This window comes from Montipora foliosa, chromosome 4 (genome assembly GCF_036669935.1).
Source record: "Montipora foliosa isolate CH-2021 chromosome 4, ASM3666993v2, whole genome shotgun sequence".
NCBI lineage: Eukaryota > Metazoa > Cnidaria > Anthozoa > Scleractinia > Acroporidae > Montipora > Montipora foliosa.
In genome coordinates, this window is record NC_090872.1 from 37,966,593 (window position 1) to 37,981,592 (window position 15,000).

The 15,000-nt window shown below is 38.9% G+C and overlaps 1 protein-coding gene and 2 pseudogenes across 2 annotated transcripts in view; 2 read left to right on the plus strand and 1 right to left on the minus strand.

The window, feature by feature from the left end:
* The window catches only part of LOC138000746 (serine/threonine-protein phosphatase with EF-hands 2-like), a 39,293-nt gene that overhangs the window by 11,677 nt on the left and 12,616 nt on the right, over nt 1-15,000 (plus strand). Inside the window, exons 5-11 of one of the 2 annotated variants that reach the window (XM_068847375.1) lie at nt 4,230-4,393; nt 5,502-5,616; nt 8,148-8,194; nt 10,493-10,659; nt 11,254-11,290; nt 12,447-12,596; nt 14,994-15,000. The exon at nt 14,994-15,000 is cut by the window's right edge and continues 68 nt beyond it. In XM_068847375.1, coding sequence (XP_068703476.1) covers nt 4,230-4,393; nt 5,502-5,616; nt 8,148-8,194; nt 10,493-10,659; nt 11,254-11,290; nt 12,447-12,596; nt 14,994-15,000 — 687 coding nt within the window. The remainder of the gene's footprint in view (nt 1-4,229; nt 4,394-5,501; nt 5,617-8,147; nt 8,195-10,492; nt 10,660-11,253; nt 11,291-12,446; nt 12,597-14,993) is intronic. The other variant, XM_068847376.1, reaches the window with a different exon arrangement.
* On the minus strand, nt 2,146-3,078 carry LOC138000747 (uncharacterized; annotated as a pseudogene).
* Nucleotides 3,123-3,757, plus strand: LOC137999396 (uncharacterized; annotated as a pseudogene).

A 15,000-nucleotide genomic window follows, 5' to 3' on the forward strand; every position in this document is an offset into this window, starting at 1 on the left:
AACCCCAGAGTCGATCCGCCCCGTATCATCCAAAGTCAATCCAACTTACCTTGCAAGCAATTAGATATCATCTGTTAAAGCCATCCCGACCCATTTGCCACTCACTCATCGAAAACGCGACTTTGATAACCGATCAAAACCAAAAACTGAAAATTTCCAAAAATTATCATGGATAACTGCATCGCGCTACTCCAGTCACCGAGCGTCAAGAAGCGCTGCAGTGCGACGCATGCGGCCTTTGGAACCATCGCACATGCTGCACCGGCATTGACCGACAGACGTATCGTGCCGCCATTCGGGGAGAGGTAGAGTTAGGGTGGCGATGCTGACCCTGCCGGGTTTATGTTTTCGGCACTACAATGGAATGGAGCGGTAAGTTCTTTTTTACATGGGTGACTGATTCGCTTTCCTTACAACTGAAATCGATATATAGAACAACACAATTAGAGCTCGTGATTGATGAGGTTTCGTTCCTCCGCAATGATACACATCAGAAGCAACGTCCTTAAGAGAGAAAATTCGTTTTATAGCTTTCTAAGTGAAAAGTATGAGTTGAAAGTACCAGAATGAGACTCGCGTGGATGGAATATTTACCCGATTTCACGCATTGGGGTGTGAGGTTTTAAATAGTTTATGGGCGAAGGGTTTTTTTTTTATTTCAAGACTTTTTTAATGGATGTTTGCGAGTAAATATCGCAATGTTTTCATAAGGACAACGCCAGTCAGCAAACTCATTACATGAAATTCAGTGAACTTCCGCTCTTGATTTGAAAATACAAATAATGATCAGTTGAGTCAATTAATGAAAAAAATCTTAAGGTCTACGTTGAGGTATAAAATTAATCCAAAGTTTCGAATTCGGCGCCTAAAAGTGTCTCCATCTTGCGCGCGGCCAAAGCAATCTTATTCGGCAGTGATGCTGTAGAACATAAGTGATGATGAGGATTATTCTATTTGCCGGGTAATTTGTGAAAAGAATTAGCAGTTTGTAATATTAACTAAGACTAGTAGTATTCATTAGGATTATTGCCGGGTAGTGTTTCTCGTATAATTTGTACAAAAGAATTTGTAAATAAAGTGGTTTGTAATAAGACCAACAGTATTGTAAAAAGAAATTGTAGTGTTTCTCATCATTGACAATAAAGCGGTTCGTATTATGATAGGTACTTCATGTAAATGTTGCTTGAACAGAAGCTATTTATACATCATCTACAGGAGCTCCTGATCTTCTACGAAATGGGAAATTTTTATACGTGCACATTTCTATAACGCTTTCAGAACAGTACTGGTACATTAACATTAGAGATCATCTTTTGTTGAACAGAAATTAGTTAGTGTGTCAAATGTGGGGCGGAACGACTCAGTAATATGGTGCAGATCGACAATTCGGGCGACAGTTCCACTCACCAAAACCAGGCGATTGATCGATATTTTCACTCGCACGTGAGTTATTTCATCATTCAGAAATAATATCGCTCGAATATTTCAATATATATCATTTGGGGCGGATCGACTCAGCTGCGGGGCGGATCGACTTTGGATGATACGGGGCGGATTGACTCTGGGGCGGATCGACCGCAATTCTCTCATGAAAAGTGTGGTTGACCGAACTGCAAAATGAAAGCTACAATTTTAGGAGAGTGCTTAGACCCAATCACTGAAGCGAGCGCTAAGGCTTAATCAGTAAACTAATCCTTTCTTCTTCACACAATCTCGTGAAAAGTGTAGTTAATTCTGAACAGTGCAAAAAGCCAGATGGTTTGAGCAGGAACCAAGAAGCACTCCTGGATCATTTGATTGTTGATGCGGCAAAGCTCAATATTAACATAGAGAAGAATGTTTTCTCTCGGTTTTCGCTTGATACAACATCCAAAATGTGTAATACATTGACAAGAATAGCCTTGTCTTCTTAGTTTTGGTAATTGCCGCTCAAGGCTAGCGCCATGGAAGCCGAAACTAACCAGAGACTTTACGCAAATGCAGCTTCGACATTTCTTTCCGCCATGTTGGAAAGGTAAACTATGTTCCAGTCCCTCTCGAATTTTTACGTAGTTTTTGACTTGGTTTTTCACAGATTGAGTTGGATCGTTATTTTCATTTACTTTTGTATTTTATTTACGAAGAAGAAGGAAAGAAAGAAGAGAAGAGAAATGTATTTATTACTTAGTTTAAATTTTATTGTTGGTCATTGACTTTCATAGATTTGGTGGCTCCTAAAGGAGCCGTTTTGTGAGTGATGAAATATACGAGATACTTCACTCGTAGAATCATGCCTCGGACTTCATTGGCAACAGCTGCCCCTCTCTCCTCACGTTGCTCATGACCGGGATGTAGCACCGAAGTCTTTTGCGACAGACAACCTCCAGATCTCGCACCGATGTCACTCCTTGGTCGCGGAGGACGAGGTCCAGTTCCCTCGAGTCAACCTTTTTCAGTTCTGCTATCCCCACGAAGTCTCGTAGTGTGCTCCGAGGACAGCCTGCAAGATGGAAGGCACAGGCCATGCTGCATCTGTTCTCTTTCATCATCTGGAGAACCTGGTCATATCGTTTGTGTATGTTGGCCAGGCTGTGGTTGCTGACGTGAATGTCTGCCGTCTGCTGGTGTTGCTGTTGTGATGCGGGTGGGTCTTCTTGTGGCTCGGGTTGGTCTCTGCATCACACCTCCACTTGGAGTTCTGCGATGACCTTCTTTGCATTTAAGAGGTGCCTCGAGGTTTTTAATGACCTGGTCCTTGTTCCGCACAAGGTTGGCAAGCTCTTCAGCCTCTTTCTTCAGCCTCTTTCTCGCGTTCCTCTAGCAACGCCGTCATCTCCTGGTTCTGTTCTGGAAGGCTTGACCCACTTTTTTGTAATCCTTTTGCAGTGACTTGTACTTTTTCTTTAGATCGTCATGCGACGTATCTGCAGCCTGTTGACTGGAGGCTGTTGACTTTGATGTCTTTTTTCTTTTCTGAGGCAGGCGTTCATTACACGAACATTGCCTACTGTCGCCGTGGCAGACGCCACACCTATTTTCACAGTGAAAAATAGAGTGGTCGCTGCCGCACACTGTGCACTTTAAGATTCTCTGAGACATGTGGTTGTTTGCGAACTACGTAGTAATGATAATAACTCTTTTAACTAAAAGCTCAGTGCAGAAAACGAAGGTCGATCAGAGCTGAATCTTTTTTTGAAGATTCAAAAATCCCACTGTCGCACTGGCTCTAAATCATCTTCCTGTGGTCGATTGACGAGTCTAATAAAAAAGTATTGCTACTAACCGAGACATCTGCTCTTTGAAAATTCTACATGGCAACTTGAAGTTGGGCGGCCAAGGAAAAACGATAGAGATCAACGAGTCCATGTTTGGCCACAAAGGCAAGTACAACTGCGGGCGGGTCGAGAGAGGCACGTGGGTTTTCGGTATGGTCGAGAGAGGCACTGGACGAGCTCTGGCATTCCGCGTGCCGAACAGGACAAGAGAAACCTTGGTGACTGGACTAGTACAGAAGTTCGTCGAGCCTGGAACATCAATAATCTCCGACAAGTTTTTGCCATACTTCAACCTGAACGGCATCGGCTACATACACCTCAGGGTTAACCACTCTGAGAACTTTGTTGACCCTTACACAGGCATCCCCTCAAACACCTGCCTATATTTCGGGCAAACCCTGTTGGCCATCTGTTGGCCAAGAGACGACCAACAGGTTTTTTGGGTAGCTCTTCTTCACAATTACCAATTCTTGCTAATTGAGAAGTTCACAATTTACTGTTAATAAAATTAATAATAAACATTTTCATTAAATTAATGATACCTTATATCTGATTGTCAAGTAAAAGTAAGGCAGCTAATCAATTAACTAATGGTTTCATTAACAATGATTTAATTAAGATGTGTTTAATAACATATCAATAAAGACTGATTGTGAAATGTTTTTTGGAAGTAGTCGAAATGACTCTTGGGCTAGTAGATGCTAGCCACAGCTTGCCTAAAGGGCAGCTTTAGAGCTGACTTTCTTTGCATTCTGATGAAAGATGTAGTAACAAGGTGTTCCAGATAAAAGCTCAAAAGGCAAAGCTGATGAAGTTTCTAGTCACATGCAGTTGAAAGCCTCAAAAGTCCTTCTGATCCAATAAAAACAGTTTGATTTTCATGTTTAACTGTTTCAGATTACATTAACAACCTCATGATAAACAATTGTTCTTTAATTTGTTTTTAATTTGATTTAATTTTGTATTTGTTGCTAGCCAGTTCAACTTCAACTGCATCTAAGATATCATCAAAGTTAGAGCAGCTTACTGATCCATCACTAATAACAGTGGATGAATCGATGTATGATGGACCTCATGTTACACTGCCACTTAAACTCCTCACTGTGCGCAATATCATTGAACACTTCAAGTCACACAAGGTGAATTCACTTTGATTGGGTACATGCATTAATTTTTGCTAAATATCAGGGCTGATTAGGGATACGAAAATTTGCTTTTATCAACAGAGTTGACAATGTAATTTGGCCACCAGCTTACAGAGATTCTAAAAGCTGACGTTTCGAGCGTTAGCCCTTCGTCAGAGCGAATCGAGGAATTATGGGTTACGTGTAGTTTTTATAGTAGAGTAGGAGCTACGCTATTTATGGTAACACAGCAACGTAAAAAATAGGAATATATTAGTTAAATGAAAAGCGTTCGTTAATACCGTGAGGATTAAGGGTGCCCGATTTGGAAGATGAATTTTTGTTTTAGATTCTTGCGGCTATCCGTTGTACCTAGATGTAGGGAAAGGCCGCAGATAGCCATGTGTTTTTTGGAGTGGTTAGGGAGATTAAATTGACGAGCGACTGGCTTAGATGCATCTTTGTCATTCTTCTTAATATCGCGAAGGTGTTCACGGAATCGGTCACCTAGTCATCTACCTGTCTCGCCAATGTATAATTTATTGCATAACGTACAGGTTATGCAATAAATGACATTTGCGGAGGTACATGTGAAACGATCGCTTAGGTCCCGATATCTTGCCAGTGTTAACAATGAAAAGAAAAGTTTTGCATCGTGAGCGCGCATTTGAAAGTGCCGGGTTGCTTGTTAGTTTTGAGCGCGCTTTTAACTAAAAAGTTGCCTACGTTTTAGTGCGCGGTCTTGGTGCAAGAGGTCCTGAGTTCGATTCGTGGATCTTGCATCCTTGTTTCGCCTTCTTTCCTTTCCGTGTTGCTAAGTAAGTTTAAATACCCGTAAAACGGAGCACTGATGGAGAGGGGGGAGTGAAATGAGCACACCGTCGACCTTCGGTTTGTCAGTCGAATTACTGTTACAAGTTATCGACGTTAAATATGGTTGCTTTACTTTACTTTACTTTAGTGTTGTATAGGCCTTTGCACAATTTAATTCATTCACACCTCAAACGCCTTTGGATGCCCTTATTGACGAATAACATCATCTGGCATTAGACAGAGGAAAATGTATAAGTGTCACTCTCAGCGGTCAATGGGTTAAAGGAAGCTATTCTTTATTGTTCAACAGCTCCTTCATGTCAAATACATTCTCCTTATTCTGAGGGAAACAAGAACAAAGCTCATGGCATTACCAAATATCTCCAAAGCCACCACAAGAATAACCAAACAGATTACTATATGTGGTAAGCTGTAACTTATAGATGGTAAATTTTATTTTCTTTAATTTCAACAACATCTGCAACCATGGCTTGTAGAACAATAGCTGTAGCAATTAGGTTTGCAAAATCAATTCATCAGTTACAAGTATTGAAAGCAATAAAAAGAATAAGGATATTTAATTAACACAAGAGTTGACGTTACATCTTTACTTTTCAATTTGTGTCTTTGAGCATCTTTCTCTTCATTAGATATGGCCATTTTCTCTTTGTTGTATAGTACTTTGTTTAGACACATTTTCAAAGTTTTCACTGCTTCTAATCTATCGAATTTGTGGGTCGACCTGTTCTGAAAACGCTCCACATTTTTTCTCGTGGATATTTTCACAAGTTTTGGGGTGAATCTGTATGCAAATTTGTCACTCCTGCGTAACCAGAAGTTTTACGTAATTAGCCAATCAGGATGGATAGCAAGCGAATCACAACACAGCTTGGAAAGTTTGACTTATATGATTCTTTAAGTTCCTGTTTAATCCAATTTATTGCTACGACTTACTAGTGCAAAGACTGTTTACATTACTCATTATCACAAAGTTTTTCAACAATATTAATATACCACGCACCGGTGGCTCAGTTGGATGAGCACCAGGCTGCCATGTGGGAGGTTGTGAGTTCGACTCCGCCCAGACCAACATTCAGGGTCTTCAAATAACTGAGGAGAAAGTGCTGCTTTTGCAATTACACCCGCAAATGGTTAGACTTTCAAGTCTTCTCGGATAAGGACTATAAACCGTAGGCCCCATCTCACAAAATTAATATCTTCCATGTTCATTAGTTCCCTGTGGGACATTTAAAAAACCCACACACTATTCGAGAAGAGTAGGGGATGAAGTTCCAGGTGTTGTGGCTGTCCTCTGTGAGTATATGGCTGGGTGGGTATAGCAGGTCCACATAATTTAGCTGAATAGCTGCCAAAACTTCAACCTGCTCAAACAAAGAATCTAACCCACAAAAATTCAGATAGTAAAAAACTTCATAATTATTTACTAGGAATTTCAGTGTGAAATTGAGTGCTGGCATGGAAACTGGAAGGAGTGACTGGTATTTTTTTTTAAAAAGCTGCAAATTTTTGAAGCAAGAGGGTACCGGAAATGGACGTGAAAATGTTAAAAGAGTGAAGAAAGGTGTGCATATCTTTAGCCTGTGTGGCAGACGTTACTATTTTATAAGCAAAGGGATAATTTCAAAACAATGTCATGTCAGTTCGTTCCTTGAATTTAACCTTCTGTTCTTCTGAAATTTCTGGCCCCTTTTCAGCAAAAAAGTTACCAGTACCTTTTGAGAAATGCTGAATGTAGTTGAGCAAACGAAAATTTAAATTTGTTGTCGTGCTTGAGAATAGACTGCGAGCAGTCTATTTTTCTTTGACAAAGTAGAGCGCACGATTGCATTTCCAGTACCGTAACTTCTGGGGGTTTGTTGGGATCATAAAGTCATTAATAAATAAATTTTGGAAGTGGGATATGACAAACCTGCAGCGAAACATCATCATGTGGTGAAATCTTAAGTCTGTTCTGATTTACGGCCATATGGAGCAAGCACCCAAGAAGGTCTTCCATGCAAGGACTTTTCACTACCACACCAAGAAATACTAAGACCTATTGAAATGGTCCTCGACAACATTTTTATAATCAAGTCATATCACTCATGTTCTACCACTTACACAACCCAGCCGATTGACATTTCATGACCTATGACATAACCACCGTAAAAGGGTTTATAATTTCACCGGAAGTAAGCCAGTTTTTCAGCCCTAACGCACATTTTTGTTTTCTTGATTGCTCAGAAGACGCAAAGGCAAGTCAGATAATCATTAAGGTTCTTGTTTTTTAAAGTATTGTAATGCATTAATAAATGACAACAAGTAGTGTTTTGCATTTCTCATGCGCTTCTCGTCCTCTTTACTCTGCTTCCCACCCTTTCTCTCCCACCTCCCGCCCCCGTCTCTTACTATGTGAGGCCACCCATCCAAGTAGCAACCCCAGCCAACGGGGCTTAACTTCAGTGAGAAGCACAAGCACATGGCTAATTGCTGCATCAAGCATATTCATCAATAATAATGTAAATACATGCTTGACAAGAGTTTTTCCTCTGTTCTTAAATCAGGTAAAGTCTCTGTTACGAGCCTAGGAAGGCCCATCAGGCCGGCGCTTATGTCCGGTTTCCGTAGCATGAAGCGACTAGGAGTATTTATATTCCCCCTGGATGGGATGCTAGTCCATCACAGGGTTACCCCCAGCATTACGCCGGTACCCATTGATACACCTGGGTGGAGAGAGGCACCGTGAGAGTTAAGTGTCTTGCCCAAGAACACAACACGATGTCCCCGGCCAGGCCTCGAACCCGGACCACTCGATCTGGAGACAAGTGCACTAACCACGAGGCCACAGCGCCTTCTTAAATTAAAGGCATTATTATTGTAACTGTCTAGTTGCAATAACTTATATCTGAGGATATATATATTATGAGTGATCCAATAATATTCTTTGATGTTGCAGGGGACTTGCATGGAAAACTGTCTGACCTCTTTATGATTTTTCACAAGGTAAGTTGGAGATCCATTAAAAGGTTTCTTAATTAAATCAGTTATTTGATTTTGTCAGGGTCCCAAAGGGGTTTAGGGCTCCAGGGCTCCGGGGCTCCAGGGCTCCATAGCAGCTACTTTAAGGCTCTGGGCTCCACTGTTGACTGGTAGACTGTAGTCCCAATTTTCACCCAAAATGAAATCAGGGAATAAATGGAATTTAAAATTCAACGTTTTTCCATCTTTCTTTTGTCTTTCTTTACAAGGGTAAACCGAAAACGTAATTAATCTTATTAATGGTGGGAAAGCAATGATCACATGGTCATTCTTGCTGCCATTTGCCAACTTTGCTCGTTGCCAGCAGCCTGTCAGTTCTGTCATCCGTTTGCGCTTGCTGTAAACTCCGTGTTTTCTCTCTAACCTCCAGTTTTCAGCAAGTTTTAGAATTACAGCGCTTCGAATCCTGTTATGTTGACAGGACAATGGTATGCAAAGCCTACGAAAAATTTCACAACAGTACTACAACCCTCCCATCCCATCCCACTATCTCAAAGAAATGCTTTGCCTTATCCTTATAGAGAATTCATTCCAACTTATTGGAAAAAATTACTTCCAGACCCATGGAACCACAATGGGTACGAAGAAACAAAATTGATAAATCAAAGCAACACAAAACCGACAAAGTGGAAACGCTACATTGATGACATTTTTTCATTGTGGGGTTCCAACATACAGGAAATAAACCTGTTCATAAAACAAGCTAACAATTTCCGCCCTACAATCAAATTCACGGCTGAAATCTCAGAGATGGAAATAACATTTCTCGACACAACCGTATCTAAAGGCGAAAGATTCAGAAACGAATTGATCCTTGACATCCGAACACATTACAAGCCAACTGAAACCTTTCAGTACACACATTTTACCTCGAGCCACCCACCAGGTGTGAAAAAAAGGTTTTATTAAAGGTGAAGCCCTTAGACTCAGAACAAACTCTTCTGAAACAGCCTTTTATTACAGTATCACAAATTTTAAATCGCGCCTCATTGCGCGCAGCTATCCTTACAAAATGATACAAACAATGTTATCAGAAGTCAGCTTCGCCGGAAGACAGTCGGCATTTCAACAAAAAAGCAAAGACACGAAAACAAATCTTGCCATTTGTCACAACATACCACCCATCGGTGTGTAACCTTAAAAATATACTCATGCTTAACTGGGACTTAATACAAAATCAGCCTTTGCTGAACACTGTCTTCAAGAATCCGCCTATCCTATCGCACAGGAGAGGTAAATCTCTAACAAAGCTAAGCTATGAAGGCTTCATTCATTTACAATTTAATCACGCAGGGAGTCTGCAGGCCTGTCACTAACCTTAAGTTTATCCATTTTAAAAAAACTTAAATTAATACGAGGGTAACCAACTTGACTTCAGAAAACAAAGAAGCACAATGAGAATACGATAATTGCATTACACACCAGACAAATGGCAAAAAGAATGCATGCTTCTATTATCTGTTGCACTTTCTGCTCTCTAGATACCATTTACTAGCAGTCGGCAAACAAAAGCAATGAGGACTGAGTGCTAAAAACGATTGGATTTTAATATTTGGGCTCCAGGCTCCATAACAAAACTTTCAGGGCTCCAGGCGGAGAAATGATCGGGCTCCGGGCTCCACAGCAAAAAAATCCAGGGCTCCAGGGACCCCCCCTTTGGAACCCTGTTTTGTAGTCCTGTTATTATTTTGTCCATGGATGGTTTTTTTGCAGAATGCAATTTTAACTTTGTGTTTATTATACTCATTGAAGTCCTTGTCACATGTTTCTCATTGTCATTGGAAATATACGAAGATTCAGTTGGGAATTAAAATGATAAGTGGACACAAATTTCCAATCATTATGATGTTTGTGCCAAGAGTGATTTTTTGTACTGTTTAAAAAACGTGCAGTGATTTTTTTGAATGGGTTCAAAAACATTCTACAGAAGGCATGTCCCTAGGGAGTACGAACAAAGGTTCAAAACATGGAAAATATTAGCAGGAAAGAAAAATGAGCCAGGCCTCATTACTATTCTTTACACAAAGAATGCTAATGATTTGTGGGGTTTAAATCTTATTCATGCATGTGACATTTTAGTGATATTTTGATAGGCTTTTAGGCTCATGAATAATTATTATTGATGGGTTTTTGAAGCTCTATATAGCCTTTCCTTGCAAGTGGTATGTTACAATGGTTACTTCATTGCACCATGCCACTGACAATAATTTCAGTATTTTCATAATAATTTTGGTGGATGTTACCCCCTTTTTTATTCCACAGAATGGTCTCCCGTCTGCAGAAAACCCTTACATTTTTAATGGTGACATTGTTGATCGTGGACCTAAATCTGTTGAGATTGCTATCATCTTGTTTGCTTTTTTCCTGCTTTATCCAACTGGAGTTTATATCAATCGTGGGAACCACGAGGATCACATTATGAACCTAAGGTAGAATTGTAATAGTATATTGTGTTAATGTTTTGTTAATCCTTTGAAAGCTCAAACGCTCGAGGATGCCCACAGTTGAAAAATCATCGGGCATTAGAGTAAAATCTCACTCACGGGGGTCAATGGGTTTATGTTTGTGATGAGTGAGTTATAATATTTTAATTTTAAAAAGATTTAGTAATTAATCAAGCATTTATTATTATGTGTCAAGCTTTCCAAGGAAGGGAGGATGTGTGATAGAGGGAGTGGTACGTCTACATGTAGTTATAGTGTCACTTTAACCAAAGCTTGCTTTCCCGAGCCCGATTAAGCCATTAATTTTGTTTAGCTGGGGAAAATATTGCTGTCATGACAGTGACACAAAAATGTCCTACTTTCTTTGCCAATGCCTGGCAGTTGTCAGCTTCTTCTTCTGCTTCTTTGTGAGGTCATGCATTTCACCTAATGTCATGCAACTGAGTTAAGTGAACAGTGTGTATATTTTTCAAATTCTGATTCTCGTTCATATATTTTACAGAGTGGTAAAAATTAATTTGATTTGGTATAGGTTGAGTCAAGTTTCTTTTTTGTTTTTGTTTCTGACTTTCTTTATAGGTACGGATTTGTGAAAGAAGTTATGGATAAGTACAAGGTGGGTTGTTTTTACTGATCAGTGATCTAGATAGTTAAAGAGATAATTATGTGTTAGATCGAGAACTTGATATGAAGCTTGACACAAGCTAACAACTGACAAAATAAAAAGTGATAGCTGACTTCAGAAAATACAATAATTAAGATCTGACTCTCTTTGTAAACTGTACTTTTAAGAATTTAGATATCTAGAGAGAGTTAATTACCACATGCAGGAAACATTACAAGCACTATAGGTACCTGAAAGATTGATAGATTCAATTCATAATGAAAAGGAGCTTATACACTGGCCTTTCAGAATGGGCATAAATGAAGGTTTCTTTTTTTAATTTAGAACCATTTTCAATTATAATCATACATGAATTCCCTTATAAACTATCCAGTTTAGTGCGTCTTCGAAGACGTACTTACTACAGTTTATACTTTGTCCAGATGCATTACGAGACGAATTTAACAGACGCACAAAAAATGTGTGCCCAAGTTCATCCCAGATGAATTATGCATCTCTAGTATAAAAAAGACCATTATCTAAAGCATATTGTTTAGGCCTAATGTTACCATTAGGCCTAAAGGGTTGGGTTGTTTTAGCTATACGCCACATTCAAAAATACTATAATACTTTTTGTTTGCTTTCCAGAATTTTGCATAAGCATTGTTTCTAGTTTCTCTTGGGACTTACAATGATCACAAGAGAATATAAAAACAATGCTTATGCAAAATGTTGGAGGGCAAATAAAGAGTATTATGGTATTTTTGAGAGTGGCTTATGGTGAAACAATGACCTGCAACCTGCAGTGTACATAATTATTTTGTATACCCTCCATTTCAACACGAGCTTTTTTAGTTTGAGGAATTGTTTTTTCTTGAGATCTAACCCTTTCATTAATTTTGAGACCGCTTTTTGACATTTTATGACATTTTATTTGACATGTTAGCTATAGTACATACACGCTTTGACTGATGGCAAATAGGCATTATTCACACGGTTGCCATGTTGAGTCCTGAGGGATTGAAAACTCTAATGTTTTTGGGCACTGAACCTTGTTCTCAAATGTTTCAACTCGAGGCTTGGGGTAGGAAATATATCATTGTCTATGGCCAATGGCTGCTGTGCGAATAAGGCCCATTCTATGGATTTCTATTTTAATTTATTACAGGAACATTCTACAAAAGTCATGCGGCTTTTTGCTGACATTTTTGGCTGGCTTCCTCTAGCAACTGTGGTTAATAACAAAATACTTGTTACTCATGGTGGAATTTCCAATATTACAGATTTATCCATTATTAACAAAATTGATCGCCACAAAGTAAGTGTACAGATGGGCCACAGGCATTATGCGTCGTCTCAACTTGACTATAGTTTCAATATTTTTAAAGTGAGTCTTTCTCAGTCAGTCTGAATTAATTTAACACTTCAATATATCTGATATTAAATATTACTGAATAGTGCAAGCAGCTGTAAGATTAGGAAAGGGAATGATTATTTAAGGGGAAATTTTGTTATACATTTTTTATTGTTCCATGAAAGTTGGTACTGTGTGTTCCTTCAAATGTAAAAGTCATGCCTCAATTTCTTCCGCTAAAAAGGAGCAGTTAATTTATCAGGACCTTTCCATGAGGAAATCTGGTCTTGAATCTTACAAGCAAGCTTTCCGACTAATTTGTCAGGAATACTCCTCTCTTCTTAAGGTCTGTTGGTGCTGGTGATTCACGAAAATTGCTCCAAATAGTCAAATCACTTTTTATCCAGAAGATTGATTAAAATAGGTCTTTTGCAACAAACGATCACATGGTACAAAATCCGCCATGCTGGAGGGCAAGCTCATTATTATTCTCCCACTGGGACATTAAAACAAAGAGATCTGAACCAGTCAACCTTGACTTGCCTTTGTTTTAATGTCCCAGTGGGGGAATAATGATGAGCTTGCCCTCCAGCATGGCAGATTTTGTTCCATGTGATCATTAGTTGGAAAAGGCCTATTAATTATGGAGAACATTGATGCTATCAGTGTGGAGCCTCCTTTTCGTGACTCTCACTGCCCTGATGTGAAATTAAGTCAATTCTCTGAGTTGTCTGAAAACAAGGTGCCCATACGTCAGTTAATTAAAAGTTCCTCGAACCCTGCATGTCACCTGGATCCTCTACCATCATGGCTGTTCAAACTATGCACTGATGTTAACGTTCTTGCTTCCAAAGTCACTGATTTTGTAAGTTACTCGTTGACCAAAGGCTATCTACCTGATCAGTGGAAAACTGCATTAGTGACTCCTTTGCAAAAAAAAATGGAAATGATTTTGACTTCAAGAATTATACCTTTCATTTATTTCAAAAATTGTTGATAAAGCTTTTGTTTATCAACTCCTACGTCATTGTGAAGAAAATGCCCTACTACCAGATTGTCAGTCAGCCTATCATCATTTTTTGTCTACTGAGACTGCCCTTCTTAAAGTGTAGAACAATATCTTGTTACTTTTCTTGCACTTCTTGACCTTAGCACCGCATTTGATACAGTTGACCACTCTTAATTACCAGAAGCACGTGACTGTGAAGCTTGTAACTTACAACTCTTTTCCTTGGAACAAACCTGGGGATTTTACGGCCCAAATATGGACAAAAATAAGATCGAAGCTGCACGCACGGGAAAATGCACAATCTACATTACATCCAAATAAGGAAATTTTAAACTCAAAAAACCTCTGCTCTGAACCAGAGTTACAAGCTTCAAGATCATGAGCTTCTGTCATTACTGAATACTTAAGAAGGTGACTTTGGTGTAACTGACACTGCTCTTTAAAGTGGTTTCAGACTTACTTATCCGAAAGAAAACAACGCATTGTAATAGAAAATAATTTTTCAGATGAATTCAACTTGTCTTGTGGCATACCCTAGGGAAGCCGCCTGGGTCCAGTCCTTTCTCGTCTTTATGAGAAAGCACTTTTCATCGACACATGCCTTTTTAGATGATACCTGCCTGTAGATCTACTTATTTTCAAATCAGAATCACAGCTGGATCAGGATAATGCAGTTCATACAATTGGGGAGTGTATTGCTGATGTTCATGCTTGGATGGTCTCTTACCATCTTATGATAAATGAATTTCTAAGACTGAATTCTTGATTATTGGCTCCTGTGGTCAGCTGTCCAAAATAAACATCAATTCCATAAGAGTTGGGGACTCAATTAATAATGCTAGAAATCTGGGATCTTGGTTTGATGAGCACATAGCAATGGACATTCACGTTGGGTACATTTGTAATAAAGCTATTAAGGGTCTTTACAACTGGCATCAAACAGAAGCTTTCTGAGATCCAATGACCTTACTTTGTTAGAGGTCCCTCAAACCAAATGCAAGACTATAGTGAGCTTTAACTTCTGCTGGTCCATCAAAGTGGAATACACTTCCATTGACAATTAAAATGACCCGAACTTAGATACTTTTAAGAGACATTTAAAGACGTCCTTTTTCAAAAAAGTATATGACAATTAGTAACACCTAGATTTTTAAAATTTATTATATTTCTTATTTTTCTATTTAATCGATTTTTTATTTTTATATTACATTGTTAATTGCATTTTCGTTTTACATTATAAAGCGCTTTTGAATAATTGATATAAAAAGCGCTGTATAATTTTATTATTATTATTATTATTATTATTTTGACCAACTAAAACAGAAAATCTCCCATGATCTTTCCTTGTGTAGTACATAT